Raw genomic sequence first — 20,028 nt, forward strand, 5'->3', positions numbered from 1 at the left:
GATCTGCAGAGTAATGGTAATCTCAACCAAAATCTCAAAGAGTCTTTTCAGGATATTATAAAATGATTATAAAATTTATATGAAAATGCATGAAACATGAAATATTCAATATAATGTTTAAGAACAACAAGGCTGGAGGAATTATGTACTCAATATCAATATTTATTATAAAGCTATAATAATTAAGACTGTGGTACTGGTAGAGAGAGAAACAAACAGAGTAATCAAGTAAGACTAAAAGTTCAGAAACCAACAAATCAAAATACACATACAATACATGTCTGCAGTATCATGTGTAGTACTATAGGCAGCAGAAAAAAGATGAACTCTTGAATCTATGATACTGGGGCTTAGTTATTCATAGAGCAAAGACAACAAAACTGGACTGCATATCACATGTACCATATCCAAAAAAGTCAATTTCAGTGAATTAAAGGTTTAAGGTTATCCATTCTAAACACGGCCTTAAAATTCAAACAATCTAAACAAAATATAAAATTCCTAAGTATTCCAATATGCATAAAAGTGTTGTCTATACAAATCACACTTTAAAAAATTTAAGCCATCTTCCTACTTAGTAGTTGAAATAAGAATTATTTATAGTACATTATAAAAATCTCTTATAGAAACCTCATGAAAATCTAGAACCACAGTAACTAAGCACTGAGAGTTCCACCTTCGTTACCTCTCTGGAAGCTGGTCTATATCCGTAGCCAGATGGTAAATTTTTGTCTTCTTCACAACCTTTGGCTCCTGGACTAAAGTGTAATTCAACATGAAAGCGTTCCTCTGAGGAAAGATCCTAAGAAATATGAAAGAACATTTTCAAAATGAGAAACTTTAAGCTCTTTATTTATGTCTGGTAAAACACAAATCAAGAGCTCTGTTTACCTTATTAGGATCCTCATAAAGCATGATAACAATCTGAGTCATGTAGTTGAGCTCATTGACAACATTTAAATAATCCATAGCTCTTTTCCACTGTTCATCCTTTGATTCCTGAACAAAAGATACACGTGGTAAGCATTTTCTCAAACTGTTACTTGAAAGTCACTTTATTGTCACTATGGTAGCTTGTTTAATCCTAGTGATACCACATAAAGTGAATACTTACTATATGCACAATTTTTAAAAATAATTCTACTACATTAAAAAATCTTACTAACTTATTTAAGCTTGTTTTGGTAAAATATGTCTAAACTCTCTACAAGTTTGAGTATCCCTAACTTGAAAATTCAAAATCCAAAACGCTCCAAAATTCAAAACTTTTTGAGCACTAACATGACACTCGAAGGAAATACTCATTGGAGAATTTTGGGTTTTCAAATTAGGCATGCTAAACCAGTGCAAATATTCCAAAATCCAAAAACAATTCTAAATTCCAAAAAACTTCTGGTCTCAAAAATTTCAGATAAGAGATAGTCAACTTATATTAGAAGTTCTAGTAGTAACCTTTTTTTAACTGCTTATACAAAATGAAAAATAAAGAATTTCTTGAAATATGACAAACACTACTGAATTCTGAGGGTAAGAGACAGTTTTTAACTTTGTTCAGTTCCAAAGTACCTAGTATAGTATCATGTTTCATAACCACAGAATACTATCCTATAACAGGAATGCTATTTTTTCCCACCATCATATATAGTTCATGTATGCGATATAAGCCTATCAATAAATATCCCTATTACACTGAAGTGATATTCAAAAATCAGCAGAAGGAGGCATATGCAAATTCTATTGATCTTACCATCTCCTTCACCATTCCTCCATCTTCATTCTTAGAATCATTGGTCTTTAAACATGTAATCATAGAGCATCAGAACTGAAAAGGATCTTAGAGAACATGTACTACAAGCATTCAAAGTAGAAAATTATATCTGAAAAGGCAAAACTACTCAAAGTCTATAGTCAACAATTAACAGGATCTACTTAAATTATATGTACATCACAGATAAATTTCCTTTGCTGTATACTATGTAATTACATTACAAATATATAAAAGCACAACATTTCCTTTTTGTATACACTAAGAGTATACAATATTAAGAACTTTAGTACAGGATGCATCTTGTTTTAAAAGCAAATTATAAGACCACACATTGTATGTTTTTTAAAATTCAGCATGTATTTTATTTCTATTTTAGACATTACACATTCCATGTGTATGTGTGTGTGCACATGCATGTGTGCAAGTTTAGGAGGTAATATGTGAAAAGATGTATTTTTTTCAAAATTGATAAGGGAAAACATAAATTAGCATTACTGAGCTTCACTAAATGTAAAGTTAGCACAAATGATGAGTTTAAATACTGAAAATTTTCATTAGGTGAAGAGATAATTGATCTTGTGATTTTGTGATACTCCAGTATTAAGAACACCATCTAATGTCTAACTCAGTGTTGCAGTTATAGATTTTGCTAGGTCTTCTCTAATAAATAGATAAAATTAAGTAATATTTAGTAGTAACTTCCAGAACATAATTAATATGTAAGAAGACACAAAAATGTTTTTTTAAATTAAGGCCCCATTACACATATTCCTGAAATCTTGTTTATAATCTTAGTTCCTTAACAAACTTTACAAATAATTCTACAGAAAGATTTTACCCAGTCCATTCTGAATAATTAAAAATTACAACTGGTAATACACGGAGTAAGATTTTAATTATATTACTTACAGATTCTTATAAGGATAATAAGAGTTGGGATAATGAAAACAAAACATTTTGGTATAGACTTCAATTTTCACCTTAGTAAATACATGTAATTATTTTTCCCCCTGGAAGCACTGATTTTTAAAATAATGAAGTTGTTCAGTTTTTGTTTTAGAAATGAAGCCTGAATTCAATATATGCCCAATAAACTCTAGATCCACAGCCACCACCCTAGTCTAAATGACATCTTTTTGGACCACTGTACTAATTTCCTAACTGGTTTCCTCATACCCACTTTCACCTATCTACTGTCCACACAACAACCAAAGTCACCCACTACCCTGCTTAAAACCTTTCAATGGCTTCCCAATCCACTTAGAATACAACGCACTGGCTCTTCAACCACATCTGCTGTCATTTTATCCAATACTTACTGCTATTCTCCAACCACAGGTTTTCTATCAGTTCCTATATTATTCATGTTCTTTATACCCTCTATATATGTCAAAAAGGACCATGTAAGAGATGTATCTCTCCTCCTCACAAACAATTCCATCAACACTACTGTTTATACAAGCTTTTGCCTTGCTAATTAAGGGTCATTTTTTTTCCCCACTAATCCACATACTTATGCAAGGATGTCACTTTGCTATTCCTTAGTGGGACAAAGAAGAAACAAAAAACCAGAAGAAATACCATATGGGTTGGAATTTTAATTGGAATAGAACTTTGAAACAGCCTTAGGATAACTATGATAATAATTACTCTCAAGGACCAGTAATAAGATTGATTAGGAAACAGATATATACCAAATTATCATTACATATTTCACTGCCCTTCTTTTAAAAGTACATAAGAAAACAAAATTGAATTTTCTTTTATAGATCACTTTCTATACAGACGTGCATATATTCATACGCACAGAAAAATAAAGAAACATTCTTATCTTTTGGCTAGTTTAGAGATGACTGATTTAGATGAGATTCTGGACTTCAAGTAGTATTACCCTATTACAGCATGGCACTGAATGGAGTGGGTGGCACTGAGGGAGAAGTTAAGTGAGTTTTGTATGCAGGAAGAATATGAATTACTGTGGCAAATGGGTATCACCGTAGCAGATTTTGTGTTTTCCAAAGATGGCTGACATATGCATTCAATTCTACATACTCTTCGTACAACTGACAGAGACACTCAGCCCATCTAGTGCTGTGGGTTGTTTCCTCTCCTTCTGAACCTGGATGAACCTCTGTGATTGCCTCAACCAAGAGAGCTCAGCAGAAGTGATGCTATGGTTTTAGAAGTTAGGTCATAAAAATGCCATGCACTTGCACCTTGCTCTCATAGGAAGCTCACTCCTGGAACTCAGGTGCAACATTTTGAGGAAGCAGGCCACATGAAGAGGCCAGATGTAGGTGTTCTGGTTGATAACCGCAGCTGAGGTCCCAGCAGACAGCCAACATGAAGCACCAAACATGAGAGAAAACCCTTGAGATTGAGACCCAGCCACTGTCTGACCACAACCTCATGAGACTCTAAGTGAAACTTCATAACTGATCCTAGTCAACATTCTAAACTGTATGAGATAAAAATGAAATGACTGCGGTTGTTTTAAGCCACTAAGTCTTGGTATGTCATTACATAATAGTAGATAACAGTAGATAGTACGTAATAGTAGGTAAGTGGCACAACGTCTAACCAAACACCAAGTCCCATCAATTCTGACCCCTAAATGACTCAAATTCATCAGGCTTCTCTTTACTGCCATCAGTCTATAAAATCACCTAAAATAATTTATATTATTGTTTGCTTGAATGTATCTTCTCTGAAGAGAACATCTTTATCCCTAACATCTAGCAAAATGCTTGGTATATAGTAGTCCCCTGAAAGACGACATTAAGTAGTAACACTTAAGGATGAAATACTAAAATTTCACAGTAAAAATAGCAGTCAGTGATTTAATTACAAAATTAAATATATTTGTTAGACTGATGTAACTTATTCTACTTACATTGCATAAGGCACCATAGCGAAGAATAGACAGCAAAGAATGTACATGACTTTCACTAGTAAAATATAATCTAGTACGAACATGACGTTCAGGAGAAAGAACACCTCTAGAATACCTAAAATTAAAAGCAGACAGTGTTCAAACATAACCACATAATCAAAAACTCGCTAAATATTGAAATTATTTTCCAAAATTAAATTTAATTTCACTAGAAGTAAAAGACCATAAAAATCTATTATTCTTCCAACCGCAATAGAGGATTTATGTTAGTACATATTCTTCTAACATGACACAAACTATAACTAACTAGGACCTCTGAGAGTAGTCAAAGAATAGACTTAATATTAGTCAAGTACACTGTAAATAGGTTATTTTATGTCTTTTAGTAGCAATGACAGAGGTTATAGACCTAAAGATGATCACAGACATTAATGCTGCTAAATGGGGTACACATTGATGATCCCATGTGAACGATGACCTATATTCCCTTTTCCCCACTCACCTTAGTTTTCTCTAAATTGGAGCCAAAAATAACTTTGGTTGGAAGTTAATAGAAATATCTAGGTAATAGTATTTTCACAGTATGCCAATGACACACTTCTGACTTCATAGGATCATCAAAGTGTAATTTAAATTTGAAGTATGCAGAAATAGATGCCTAGAGATTTAAATAACCAGTACAGTTTCTTACACAGGATGAAGTTTATTTACAGTGTCATCATCTTGTGTCCTCTGAAGGTCTGAGCGAATTTTTCTAACCAGAGGAGTACAGTAGCCTTTGGCAATCTCCAGTTTTTCAGCTTTAGTTATACCATATTCCTGAGCAAAAAATATTTGACATTAGAAAAAGGATATAATGACAAAGTACTCTAAAAAAATACACTCCTAAATTAGTCTAGTGAGAGACAAATATTTTATCAAGCCTTTTTTGAACGTTGGATAACTCCAAGTTTGCATTTTTTGCAACTGCAAATGTATGATTTTCAAACTATTAAGTATAATTGGAAGGATTTTGTGGTGGAACTGAACAAAAGCCAGTAATTTCTGAAGGAGGAGAATGAATGGGTGAATGTAATTTTTATGACTAGTATTCACTAAATCAGAGGTTTTAAATGTAAAAACAACCCTAAAAGAAAGGTGGATTAAGGACACAAACACTAAAGCACAATATGTAATAAATATATGAAAAAAATTAAACCTTGAGATTTCTGTCTTTCCAAATGTCAAAGATTTAAAAGACTAACACGTTCTTCAAAAGCCTTTGGCCAATATTTTTAAAGTTTTAACTGGTAGTGAGCAAAGATTCCATGAAATTATCAAATTTAATGACATAATCATTATGGGTTAATTGGATTTGTAAGGAATTAACACAATGTGAAGTGTCCAGAAAACATGGCAATTTTAAGAGTAATTGCAATGAAAATTATAGTTCAAAGCAGTAGAAGAGGAGAAAGGAAGAAGGCAGAAAAGTAGGGGTAGAATGGAAGAGAGGGAGAAAAGGGAAGAGGGAAGAAACACACATACCTTCTCTCTCCAAGTTCATTTTAGGATATCTCAACTTAAAGGCTATTTTCTGCTACCAGATACCTCCAGAAAGATTCACATGGAATAACATCAGTATAGACAATAGATCTCAAAACTGCCTAATAAAGAAAATGCTGACTGATTACAGATGAAAGACCTATGAAAACAGAACTTCCTGGGGGTGATTTACCTTAAACTAAAGCTAAGGTGGTTCAATAATCTTGCCAATGTAGGTGACTATATAGTGAATATGCAACTGTGTATTTACGTGTAAATGAAAGAAAAATGTTGGAATTACAAAATCATCAGGGAAGTACTTTTTTTAAAATTTGTTATTAGCAAGGTGTGAGGAAACGGATTTTCACACACTGCTGGTCTGGGTAAAAAATGATTAAAAATTTCTGGAGCTACAGAAATGGTCTTGAGTGGATGGAAAGACGTGTAAAGAGAGTGAAACACATTTCAAAAGTCTAGATTTCCAAATACAAGTTGATTAAATAAATTATTCTTACATTCACACCACTCAGCCATCGGGAATAATAATGCATATTAGCTTTATTGGCATGGAAAGAAGTTCTTTATGCTAAATGAAGGAAAAAAATAGGTTGTAAAATAGTATGCTTTTTCTGATTCAGTTTTCATAAAGAATGTATTTTCTATATATATGCATTTATGGAAAAAATTATATGTAAATGAATTTAAGGAAAGAGGCCTTTAAAAATATCCCAAAACATTGATATGTTTTTCTTTTGTTGGTAATGTTGTAGTAATTTTTTTGCTCTATTTGTATTTTCTAGTTTTATTACAAAGATATATTACTTTTATAATCAAGAAATCTCTCTCTTCAAAACAGTGACATATTTTGCTCATCTGCCTCTATCAACTAGGACCAAATAATTTTTAGATATGCAAATTCTTATATGTAGTTACAATATCTGTGCCACAAATAGAACTGATTAAAATACCAGCTAAAGCGACTTGAAGGCTTTCTATAATGATTTCATTGAGAATGTCATTGAACTATCTTTGGGAAATGCTACTATAAAGAACTGTCTGCATTTCATAATCTACAGATAACCAAAGAAAACATCTTTAAACTTCAATTAATACGTGTCATCTCAATTAAGAGAATTTTAATATCAAATATGGTCTCTAAATGTTTTTATTTACCACCATACCATCAGAGTTATAAAGCATCATTTTTAAACCAGGGCCCCAATTTTCTGAGGATTAAGCCTGGTTAAAAAGTGAAAATTTGATTCTATTGTAGCATAAACACCTATCAAAACTAGTTTAACTGTTAAAATAACTAAAACAGACCATACGCATCATGTAAGCCTAGATATGATTGGAATTACAGAATTCACATAGCATAGACATAAAAATTAAACAATCAATGTAAGAGTAGAAACTGATTTTTTAAGGCATAGTATCATTTTGAAGTACACCAGAATATATGTATATACATTTCTCTTTCATAGTCATACCCTGTTAGTCTGCATTAAATTATTCCAAACAAGTTAAAACTTTGTATTATTTGACTGAGTCAAATCTTGAAGCTTGAAATATTATTTGCTTGAGAACTATGTACGCGAAATTTTATTTTTTTCCTACAAACCACATTTTCATTATAAATTACTGCAAATATGTTTATAATTGCTAGTTTTTTTTTTTTGGTGATTGAAAATACCTGCCTTCTGTCCACAGTTTTTGTATTTACGAGGTCTAAAGTAACAAAGCAAGGTAATATTTATTGAACTGATTCAACGATCTGAAAATAAAAAGAACCCAAAGTTTCTGTTAACAATAAAGATTGTCATACGAAAAAGTTACGGAGATAAACCCAAAGTTGTCCTCTCCTCAATTTATAAAACAATGTCAGGACACCAGGGAAGCATATAAAAAGACCTTCTTGTTTTAAAAGTATGAATTTACCAAAAATAGAACTGATTTATGTAAACTTGGGCATAATTTTATCTGAAGAGTCAAACGATTTCAAAAATAACTTTTCCAAGAAAAATAATTTTAGAGTTGTCTTCAAATAAATTCTCAGACCGTCATGAAAATCTAACCTAATTGCAGCAAAGAGAATTACCGTAACAGACTGAGAACAGCTGAGCGAAGAATTACTTTGATAGATACAAATGATGACTCAACTCCTTCGTAACATACTAATCTTTGGTGCTTCTTTTGGTATTTAAAAAAATTTATTATAACTATTTAAGTTACACAGACATGGTGAGAAATGTCTTCAACTATATAAACAATACACCTGAAATACATACACCATGTAAGGAGGAGAAATGACCATCTAAAATACCATTAACACTTGAGTTTTCTTTTGGGCTCAACTCTTAGAGACTAATTTTTCATTCCCAGTTGTAAAATATTTAGTATATATAATGGAAACAGTAGAGGGGTGAGATTAAATAAGCAATGCAATGGCACAGACATGGTTATGCTAAACATTAGACAAAGCATTGTGTATTTATTTAGCCTCTGAGTAGGTGATAAATTTAGATATACTGAAAGCCCACCTTGAAAAGTGCTTATAGCCACCATAAATATCTTAAAGTCTCGTATTCACAGCTAATTGTTAAAAAGCATACTTACAAAACTGAAACATTTTATTATGCAAAATAAAACTTGTCTTTTACAGAATAAAACTTACCTTTTTCATTTGGTAAATGAAAGAAATTGTGAGGGAATGAGTCCTGTTTCCTAAGTAAATGTTTCCTAAAGTAAGACCTAAAGACATATTCGTAAAGTCTGAGATATTTTCATCCTCTTTTAAAAATAATTTTTAAAATCACAGGTTCATACAATATACCTAAAATTGTCTACACTATATATCTGATCAAACAAATATATAGTTCTCTTTCATGTTGAAGAAACAAGCTAATTGTTAACATGTACACAAATACCTATAGGTAAGTTGTACAACTGTCTGAATTCTCAGTTTTTCAAAATCTATAGGTTTTCTTGTACTGTCTATGTATATTAGGAAAGGAACAGTTATTTTAACCATTGTTATACATGGGTATTCATAAGTTAGGCTTTTTGAACTTGTTTCACAATCTTTATCTTTTTCATATATTTAACATTTTCCTGCTGTCAAACTTTATGTAGTCCACAGTTGGAATATCTGATCTACTCCAACCTCCTATTTACAATATCCAAATAATCTTCTACTGAGTTGAAAAAAGGTCCAAAAATGGCATCTGGAACTTTATTCTTCTAACACATTCCTGATCTCAATATATTTTGTCACTTGCCCCTTTATTATCAATCCAATTCTGTTTAATTGCATTTTAGTTATTTGAATTCTTATTACACCTTTATTTTTATTCTCCTATAATGAAAAGACCCACACCCCCCAAAAGAACAACTATGTATATCTTGACCTCTAAACATTATTTTCAAAATACTTTTGCATAAAAAGATTTGCAAAAAATTTCATATAAGGCCGCAACTATCTTTATGTCTTACTCCCCACATATTTCCATATATAGATGGCAGATGCAGAACAGGTGTTCAATAAATACTGAATTTATTTATTCCATATGGAATTATTATTTTCCATTCTTTAGCTTGTTCGCATATTATTACTAAGAGTATCAATTCTTAAATTAAAAAAAAATTACTACATTCTTATGGCACTGAAAATACTCTGTATACTACTATGATGATAGAAACATGTCACAATAAATTTGCCCAAACCCATATGTACAACACCAAGAGTGAACCCTAATGGACTATGGACTCTGGGTGATGTGTCATTGTAGGTTCATCAGTTATAAAAAATGCACCATTCTTGTGGAGGATAATCATAATGTGGGGGAGGATGTGCTATGTATGGAGGCAGGGGGCATATGGGAAATCTTTGTACCTTCAGTTTGATTTTGCTATGAACATAAAACTGCTCTAATAAATATAGTCTACTAAAAAATGTCACTGTAATCAAACTATTAGAAAATCAAATAATGTGATCAATATAACCATAAAAAGCTTAAAATATAAATTCATAATTACCTAATTTCCTGTTTAAAGTTACTGGTTTTCCAAGGACATGAAAACCAACTACATTTTTTTCCACCAACAGACATTTTAAAAGTATGTATTTATTTAATATTGTAAGAAAATTGCTTCTTAAGAATGACTTACCTGAGGGATAACAATATCTGCTAATGCCTTCGAAAGCCTATATAATTCCATTGTGTTTTCTAATTTCAAGGAACCATTATGCTGGACATCATATTTTATACAGTCATATATGTCAGGGATTTTACTAATATCGTATCTTCCATTCTTTGTTTTAAAGTCTTTCTCTAACTTGGACCATCTACGTAGCATAAGCTCCAATGTTTCACTATGGTAAAGCTGAATATCTAAAACAACATAACATTTTTAGTTTACACAACTTAAAAATCTGATTTAGAATATATATTAATATGTTAATAATTAGAAACTTTTTAAAGTGTCAAAAATACAACGGTATGAAGTTAGGAAGTTACTATAGGCATAGACTACTAGCAACCATATATTTTTTAGACTTGAAGGGTTAGGAACTAGGCTTATAAAAGACTTTTTCCATATATTATAGACTTTAATAACAAGAAGAAGAAAAAGGGCAACAATTTTAACAAAGCTCTTTTAAGCTCATATATTTTTAATTTTCAATACTGTTACTCTTATTAGATTCACATAACTAAGTGAATAGGTAGACTATCTTTAGCAGAGGAACCTTAGACATTAAAAATAGTCCAACTGATCCATTTTCTGACAGAAAAAAACCCAAGATGCCAAAGTTGTCTAAGTTACTAACCAACTAAGCTTTGGGGCCAGAGCCTAGATCACTTTCCTATTGCTTGCTCCTTCTTATTACCCTGTCTCCTCACTGCTTAACTATATGGCAATGCTGCATAAGATAATCAAATGATAATATTTTATCTTTCATGCTGTCATAGATAAAAACCACTATAACTTAGCCATTCTTTTTTGCTTGATATATATTAACTCATACTACACATAGCTCTCAAGAAAGGCTTATTTCTTAAAATAAGACTGGTGCATCATATTTTAAAACGCTTAATTGAATAGTAACTTTTATTTGTTCTATGCTCTAAGAAAAACATATTTACCTGATGATTTGGGATCTTCCATTCGATGTCTGATTTGAGAAGTCAAACTCTGAATTAAGGAATAAACTTTATCACAGGTCTTCACAGGATTTTTAATTAAATGCATTGATTTGATAAGAGAAATGCTTCCAGATGGAGTAAGCTACAAATGAGTAAAGTATATATTTTATATGTGGTTATGCCTAATTGTCTAAGAAAACAATATACATATACAAAATTTTCCAGTAGCTGGAGAATAATTCCATAGCAGAAATTAAAATGACCACAAAATACAGTTGACCCTTGAACACCACAGGTTTGAACTGCAAAGGACCACATACATATATGCAGGGTTTTTCCCTAAAAGTTACACCAAAATGTACTGTTTCTCCTGCCTCCCCTTCCACCTCCTTCACTTCTTCCACCCTTAAGACAGCATGACTAACCCCTCGTCTTCCTCCTTCTTCTCAGCCTACTCAGTGTGAAAATAAAGATGAAGACCTCTAAGATGATATACTTCCCCTTAAGGAATAGTAAATATATTTTCTCTTCCTTATAATTTTCTTAATAACATTTTCTTTCCTCTAGCTCACTTTAGAATTTTCTTAACATTTTCTTTTCTCTAGTTCACTCTATTGTAGGACTAGAGTATGGAATACATATACAAAATATTGGGGAACTTCCAAAAAGTATGTGAAAAAAATTGAATTAAAAGATAAAAGTAAAAAACTTTATTTCTCAACACAAGGTCTGTCAGGGTCAAGACACTTTTGTAAGCAATGATACCAGCCATTTAGTCTATTCCTAAAAAAACTGAGGATCCTGGGAATTTATCCATGTCAATGCAGACTTTTTACATTAACTGAAGAAAAATGAGTGCCCCTTAAATTTTTTTTTAAGATTAGAAAACAAACAGAAGTCAGAAGGAGCCATATCAGGACCACAAGGTAGATTCCTAACGATCTCCCACTGAAACTCTTGCAAAACTGCCCTTTTCTGAGAGTAATAAGCAGGATCATTGTCACGATGGAGGACTCTGTAGTGAAGATTTTGTGGGTGTTTTCTGCTAATGCTTTGGCTAACTCTCTCAAAACAATCTCATAATAAGCAGATGTTATTGCTTTTCAGCCCTCCAGAAAGTCAAGAAGCAAAATGCCTTGAGAGTCCCAAAAAACTACTGCCATGACCTCTGCTCTTGACCAGTCTGTTTCTGCTTTGACTGGACCAATTCTACCTCTTGGTAGCCACTGCTTTGATTGCGTTTTGTCTTCAGGGTCATCCTGGTAAAACCAGTTTCATCTTCTGTTACAATTCTTCAAAGAAATGCTTCGGGATCTTCATCCCACTTGTTTAAAATTTCCATTGAAAGCTCTGCTACTATCTATAGCTGATCTGAGCACAATGGTTCTGGTACTCCAAATTAAGCAGAAAGTTTGCACAACTTTAATTTTTCAGTCAGAATTGTGTAAGTTGAATCAACTGAGATGTCTATGGTACTGGCTATTGTTTCTGCTGTTAATTATTGGTCTTCTTCAATTAGGGCATGAACAAGATTAATTTTTTCCTTGCAAAATTGATGTAGATGGTCTGCCGTTGAGGGCTTCATCTTTGACATCATCTTGTCCCATCTTAAAACGAGTTATCCATTTGTATACTGCTGATTTCTTTGGGAAACTGTTCCTATAAACTTTTTGTAAAGTATCAATGATTTCACCATTTTTTTTGCTTAAGCTTTGCCATAAATTTGCTGTTTGTTCTTGTTTCAATTTTAGCAGAATTCATGTTGCCCTCACAGGGGCTCTCTTCAAACTGATGTCTTACTCTTGTTAGTGCCTCAAACTAAATCCTGTTCAGACATTTTATAACAAGTTAATACGAGTTTATTTTACTATAAAAAAATTGAAATTTGTGTATAGTTTTTGCATAATGAGCATTTTCCATTAACTTTTGAAGACCCTTCATATATGTTCACTGTTCACATTACTGCTAAGGCTTCTAGTCAGAGGTAGGCTTAACTTGGTAGTTAAGTTTTTGCAGAGTCAAAAGTTAAACACTAATTTTTTTTACTGTGAGGGGAACTGGCACTTCTAACCCCAATATTGTCTAAGGGTGAACTATATAGTAGTAAGATCAGGGAGGAAGTAAAAGACTCAATTCATGTTAAAAAATATTAAACCTTAGCTGTCATTATCATTAAAGAAAATTTAGCAGAAATACTCTAACTTAATGGAATTTGATGTCAATCTGCTGACTCTCTTAACATGTGTGAATATAGTTCTGACCACTTGACATATATTTACATGTAATAACTCTAGGCATCTATTATTTTCTTTTCCCAGATGAGTTACTTACCTGAGGTTAAGCTACTTGCTTAAGATCAAACCACTAGGATGTGAAGGAGTAGGACTCAAATGCAGGTAGTCTGGCTACAGACTGGTGCTCTCAACCACTATCCTATTATGCCTTTGTAATGATTTCTTTTTTTTGAATTTAATAAAAGCCATCAATAAAAATATAGTTTCACATTCCAGTTTTGACATTTAGCTTGGCAAGTTATTTAACCACATTAAGTAAGTTTCTACAAATATAAAAAAATATAAAGTGCAATTCTACTTCTGGTTATAATAAACTAGGTAGCTTGGACCAATATATCCACTGAAGGTAAGTAAAAATTCTGGGCAAAGAATTTCTATACTTATGTTTTAAGGAATCTGTGAAATAACAAGATGGTAAAGAATTATGGAAGCAAACTCAAAGGTCAGTGATCCAGAAAGTGAGTCTAGAATTTAAGGCTGTTTCTCCGTTGGAAATATTTATATTTATGAATATAATAAATGACTCCAGTCAAAAGAGTGCATAAAGGAAAATTTACGGCCTAGGGTGCATATTTTGTAAAAGACAGACCATTAATAACTTAGTAAGTATTCACCTGGTGTTATTAATTTTGAGAATCAGAAAAATAGCAAAATAAAACTAGAGAGGTAGAAGAAATAAAATACTAAGCAATGAGAATTAATCAAATGGAAAATAAGCATATAATTCAGAGACCTAACAAATCTAAACAATGGTTCTTTGAAAGGACTAATAAACTAATCAACCATGGTGAAACTGATCAAGAAAAAAAGGAAAAAAGTATAATGTTATGAAAGAAAAAGGGACATCTCTATAGATCCTACACAAATTACAAAGAAATTAAAGAGGAAATTACGAACAAACTTCTAAAAAATGCAATTTAATACTGACATAAACATAATTGAGAAGTACTAAACTACTCTGAAATCCATAATTAGAAACTTTCCCACAAAGAAAACACCCACAGGAATTACCATACTATTTACCAGTAAAGGGTTTACCAAAAATTTAATGAAATATTTGTACATATACTATTCCCCTCAAATAGGAAGTATTTCCTAACTAATTTTACAAGACTAGCATAATCCTGACATTGAAATAAAAGACACAACAAAAATAAAAAAGTAAAGGCCAAACTGACTCATTAACATAGATCAAAATTCCTAACCAAAAATATCAGCAAACTAAAATCAGTGATATGAATGAAAAAGATCATACATGGAAAAGTTGAGGATATTCTAGAACTAAAGTTAGTTTCACATTCAAAAAAACTGTATGATGTAATAGATGAAAGAAAATATGACAAAGTTCAGTAAGTTTTTATAATCTATTGGCCAAATAGAAACAATGAAATTTCCTTATTTTGAAGAAGGGCAGCTATATACAATATCTACAGAAAACTTTATATTTAATGTCCAGTGTTACTAGAAATGCTACTTTTACTTAATATTGTTTTGAGGGTCCTAGCTATGGAAAGCAAGAAAAATAATTTTTAAAAAACAAAGATTGGAAAAGCAAAAAACATATGGATGTGCTGTTAAAGAATCAAACAAATCTAGATAAATTATTAGAACTAATGAGTTCAACAAGGTTGATGCCTATAATCTCAATATTTTAAAACTAATTATATTTCTACATACCAACAACAGAGAATGAAACTTTTAAAGAGGGGCCATTTATAATTGCATAATATCAATCACCTCAGCCTAAATCTAACGAAGATGCACAAGAACTCTGTGAAGTAAATTATAAAACATTATTGAAAGATATTAAAGAATATCTCAATAAATGAGCTACACATTCACAGATTAAAAGACTAGAGAAAAAAATGTAAATTTGCACAAACTACAGATATAATGTAACCTAAATAAAAAATCCCAACAGTATTTTTGACCAGCTTGTTTTAAAATTTACATGAAAATGCAAAAAAAAAAAAAAAGGCCAAGAAACACTTGAAGAAGGATCCATTTGCATGTTGGGAGATATTATTCATTGGCACAAGGATCAACAAACAGAATACAGGGTCTAGAAACCGATTACACATATATAATAAAGACGGTACTTCTGAGTAGTGGGAAAGAACAGTCTTTTCAGTATGTTCTGCTGGGACACCCAGATGTACATATAGTTAGGGGAAATATCAACCTTGATATTCTTAGTTGATAGCACACATAAAAGTCAATTTTATCTGGATTGCTGATAAATGTGAAGAGCAAAACAGTAAATTTATAGAATGAATATATATATATACCCCTTATGGCCTCTAGTCAGAAAAAGATATCCTGACAATGTATTAAAATGCATTGACCATAAGGGGAAAAAAATGAACTTGGAAATCATGAAAAACTAGAACTTCTGCTTATCAAAAGATATTACTGGCTGGGCTTGGTGGCTCATGCCTGTAATTCCAAAGCCATGGGATGTCAAGGCAGGAGGATCACTTGAGGCCAAGAGTTCGAGACTAGCCTTGGCAATACAGTGAGACCCAGTCTCTACAAAAATTTAAAAAGTTAGCTGAGCATGGTGGCATGCACCTGTAATCTCAGCTACTCAGGACGCTGAAGCAGGAGGATCGCCTGAGCCCAGGGGTTTTAGGCCACAGTGAGCTATGATCATACCACTGCACTCCAGCCTGGGTCATGAAGCAAGACCCTTTCTCTAAAACAAAAAACAAAAAACAAAAAAAAAAAAGAAAGAAAAGAAAAGAATCATGACAACATGAAGGCTCAGAGTAGGTGGTGTTATCTACATATAACAAAGAGCTCATATCCAGAATAAAGAACTTCTGCCATTCAAGAAGAAAAACATAGACAATTCATAGAAAAAAGACAAGAGACTTGTCCTCATTCAAGAGGATATTTAAATGGTCAACAGACACTGAAGCCACAATAAAGTGAATTCTAGGTATATCCACCAGAATGGCCAAAATGGAATCATCTGAGAATCCCAAGAATGGAGAATATGTGAAGCAATGACAACTATCATGGACCTCTGGTGGGACTGTAAATTAGCTCAATGGCATTAGAAAACAGTTTGACATCACCTACTAACATTGTAAATAAGCATACCATGGTCACAATAATTCCACTCCTACAATATACCCAAGAGAAATGTATGCTCATTGCACAGGTGGCATACAAGGGTATTCATGGCAACTTTAATCCTAACAGTCCAAAACTCTAACAATAATATAAAGCATATATAAATTGTAATATGTTCATAAAATAGTACATGGGTCAACAAACTATAGCCTGCAGGTCAAATGTGGCCTGTCACACAGGCCATGGGCTAAGAATGGTTTTTACTTGCTTAAAAGGCAGTTAAAAAAAAAAAAAAGGCAACACAGACCATATTTGGACTGCAAAGTCTAATTTTTTTTAATAAAATATTTACTATCTGGTGTCTTACAGAAAAGTTCTGCCAACCCTGAAATGGAATACAACAAACACAGCAATGATTATTAACTAACTATGACCATTACTTACTATGGTTGAATTTCACAAATAAAATATTAAATAAAAGAAGTCTCATATAAAATAGAACATGTTCTATTATATGAACCTTAAAAAATAGCCAAAGTAAATTAATATTGTAGAGCCACTATAGAAAACAGTATGAACATTGCTCAAAAAACTGAAGACAGAACTACCATATGATCCAACAATCCCAATGCTAGGTATATAACTAAAGGAAATGGAATCATATGTCAAGGAGATATTTGCATTCCTATGTTTATTGTAGTACTGTTCACAATAGATAAGATCTGGAATCAACCTGTCCAATAACAGATGAACGAATAAAGGAAGTGTAGTATATATACACAATGAAATATCATCATCTAGCCTTAAAAAGAAGGAAATCCTATCATTAGCAACAACATGGATGAACCTAGAAGACATTATGTTAAGTGAAATAAGCCAGGCACAGAATGACAAATATGTGTAATCTCACTTATATGTAGAATCTAAAAAAGTTAAACTCAGAAGCAGAGTAAAATGATGGCTACCAGAGGCTGGAAAAGGAAGGAGTTGGGAAGATGTTGGTCAAGCGATACACAAGTTCAGTTAGATAAAAGGAATAAGTTCAGGAGCTCTATTGTACAACATTGTGATTATAGTAATAGCAATGTATTTTATCCTTGAAAATTGCTGAGAGTAGATTTCAAATGTTCTCGTCACAAAAATATAAGGATGTGAGGTAATACATAAATTAGCTTGAGTTAGCCATTTCACAATGCATATATACTTTAAAACATGTTGTGTTATAAACATATATAATTTTAATTTGTCAATTAAAATCAATAGATTTAAAGTTAGAAAAAAGCCAAAATGAGACTACACTGGTTAGAGACTATACTCATTATCCAAGTAAGTATTCTGGATATGAAAAGAATATAAAAAGTCAGGACAGTAGTTTTTTTGAGGAGGTAGGGAATGGGTTGCGATTGGGAAGGGGCATACAGAAGCCAAAGTTGTTCCAATGTTCTATTTCTTTACTTGGAGGATGATAACATGTGTATTTGCTTTATAATACAATAAGCTCTACATTTATGTTTTATGCAGTTATCACTTTTCTGTGTGTGTGTGTAATATTTCACAATATAAAAGAGTTTGCTAAGACCCACCTTTTCATAATCTTCAGCAGTAAAATCTCTGTCTTTCTGAAGTATTTCATGAAGCCTTGCCTTCACACGTTGCTGACAACTGCTCAAAGAGTCACTATCACTATCCAAAAGACCGTTCATATTTGCACTTTTCACCATTTGAACAAGAATGGGCGTAAGCTCTCCTTCCAAAGCTAAAAGCCCCTAAGCATATTAAATAAAGAAAACACGAATTTAAAAAATTAATATGTAAAATAATATTTGTTACATATTGATTTTCATAAGGTATAAAGTTTACAGTAAATAAACTTTATTAATATGACAATTGATTATTGTCATTTTAGGGTTTTACTTGAAAGTTCCAAATACAGAATTTTTAAATATTCCTTAGTTAAAATTTTTTTTTTTTTTTTTTTTTTTGAGACAAGGGTCTCACACTGTTGCCTGGGGTAGAGTGCAGTGGCGTGATTTTGGCTCATTGTAGCCTTGACCTCCTGGGCTCAGGTGGTCCCTCCCACCTCAGCCTCCTGAGCTGCTGGGACTACAGGTGTGAACCACTACATCTGACTCATTTTTTTTTCTTCAATTTTTTTGTAGAGACAGGGTTTCGTCACGTTGCCCAGGCTGGTCTCAAACTCCTGGGCTCGAATGATCTGACCACCTCAGCTTCCCAAAGTGCTAGGATTACAGGTGTAAGCCACTGCGCACAGCCAAAAATGTTTTAAGATGCAGTATTAGATTAAAAACTCTAGTAATTCTAAAAAAAAATTATTTGTACCTTTGCAAAAGCAGCTGCAGTCATCTGAACTCGTCCTTCATCAGAGGCATATATTTTGAGGTCATGTCTGTAGGTGCTATGTAATCTAAGTAAACCACAACCAGGAAATCCTGCATAATCTCCTGAAAATAAATCCTCAAATCACTTCAGCTATATTTTCATTTCATTGTATTTCTATAAATATTTAATAACATCAAAAATGAGGATTTCAAAATACAATTTATGAAATTAGTCAAATTAAAGAAAACTCTAAGATTTACCTTGACCTCCAGGATACATACACCTGAAAGCTCTTCCAAGTTCTTCAGCCTGGACCCTGCCTGCAGGAGTTAATTCACCTCCCCATTTTAGAACCAGAAGTAAAGATGGTTCTTCTCTTCGGCTGTCTATGACACATATGAATGAATAAAACAAATGTTAAGTTTTTTTTTTAAACAGACTTAAGATTAATTTTTTGTCTGTGCTCTCTTCTGTGGTGAAATATGGCCCATATGTAGGATATTTTCTTCCTTAAATGTTGTTGCATATATGTCCCTTAATGCTGTTTGTAGGCAGTGCTTTGGTAAGGAATACTCCCTTGCTATTCCTGTTTAAATCTTACTGAAATTTGAAAATCTCTCTCATACTTTAGAAAAATGCCTCCCAATTTTCTTCAGGGATGTAACGTTTCTCCCTTGCCTGTTTTCATAGTAATTTCTTCAGTGTACTTAATTTAGTTGTGCTATGTCTGCTGGATTGACAGCTCCTTGATGCCAGAATCCAGGTTTTATGTGCCTTGCTATCAAGCACCCTTTTCAGTGCTGTCCCATAAAAGAAAATACATTAGTTGAAGTGAAGAAGATATATATTTTTTTGTTGTTGTTTTTTGTTTTTTGAGACAGAGTCTCGCTTGGTCGCCCAGGCTGGAGTGCAGTGGCAAGATCTCGGCTCACCGCAACCTCTGCGTCCCAGGTTTGAGCAATTCTCCTGCCTCACCTTCCTGAGTAACTG

General features: G+C 32.5%; 1 protein-coding gene across 23 annotated transcripts in view; it reads right to left on the reverse strand.

Moving 5' to 3' along the window:
• LOC105471070 (diphosphoinositol pentakisphosphate kinase 2) overlaps positions 1–20,028 on the reverse strand; it is a 77,252-nt gene that overhangs the window by 24,865 nt on the left and 32,359 nt on the right. For 12 of the 23 annotated variants that reach the window (XR_011624834.1, XM_011723428.3, XM_011723421.3 and 9 more), the window contains 10 exons: positions 19,299–19,424; positions 19,039–19,160; positions 18,282–18,464; positions 11,327–11,468; positions 10,350–10,573; positions 5,353–5,480; positions 4,662–4,776; positions 1,748–1,792; positions 892–999; positions 686–802 (listed from right to left, as the gene is read on the reverse strand). Coding sequence is in view for 22 of the 23 variants with exons in the window: in XM_011723428.3 (XP_011721730.1) it covers positions 686–802; positions 892–999; positions 1,748–1,792; positions 4,662–4,776; positions 5,353–5,480; positions 10,350–10,573; positions 11,327–11,468; positions 18,282–18,464; positions 19,039–19,160; positions 19,299–19,424 (1,310 nt within the window). In the remaining variant the exon portion in view is untranslated. The remainder of the gene's footprint in view (positions 1–685; positions 803–891; positions 1,000–1,747; positions 1,793–4,661; positions 4,777–5,352; positions 5,481–10,349; positions 10,574–11,326; positions 11,469–18,281; positions 18,465–19,038; positions 19,161–19,298; positions 19,425–20,028) is intronic. The other 11 variants (XM_011723424.3, XM_011723430.3, XM_011723427.3 and 8 more) reach the window with 3 other exon arrangements.

Source organism: Macaca nemestrina, chromosome 6 (assembly GCF_043159975.1).
Source record: "Macaca nemestrina isolate mMacNem1 chromosome 6, mMacNem.hap1, whole genome shotgun sequence".
NCBI lineage: Eukaryota > Metazoa > Chordata > Mammalia > Primates > Cercopithecidae > Macaca > Macaca nemestrina.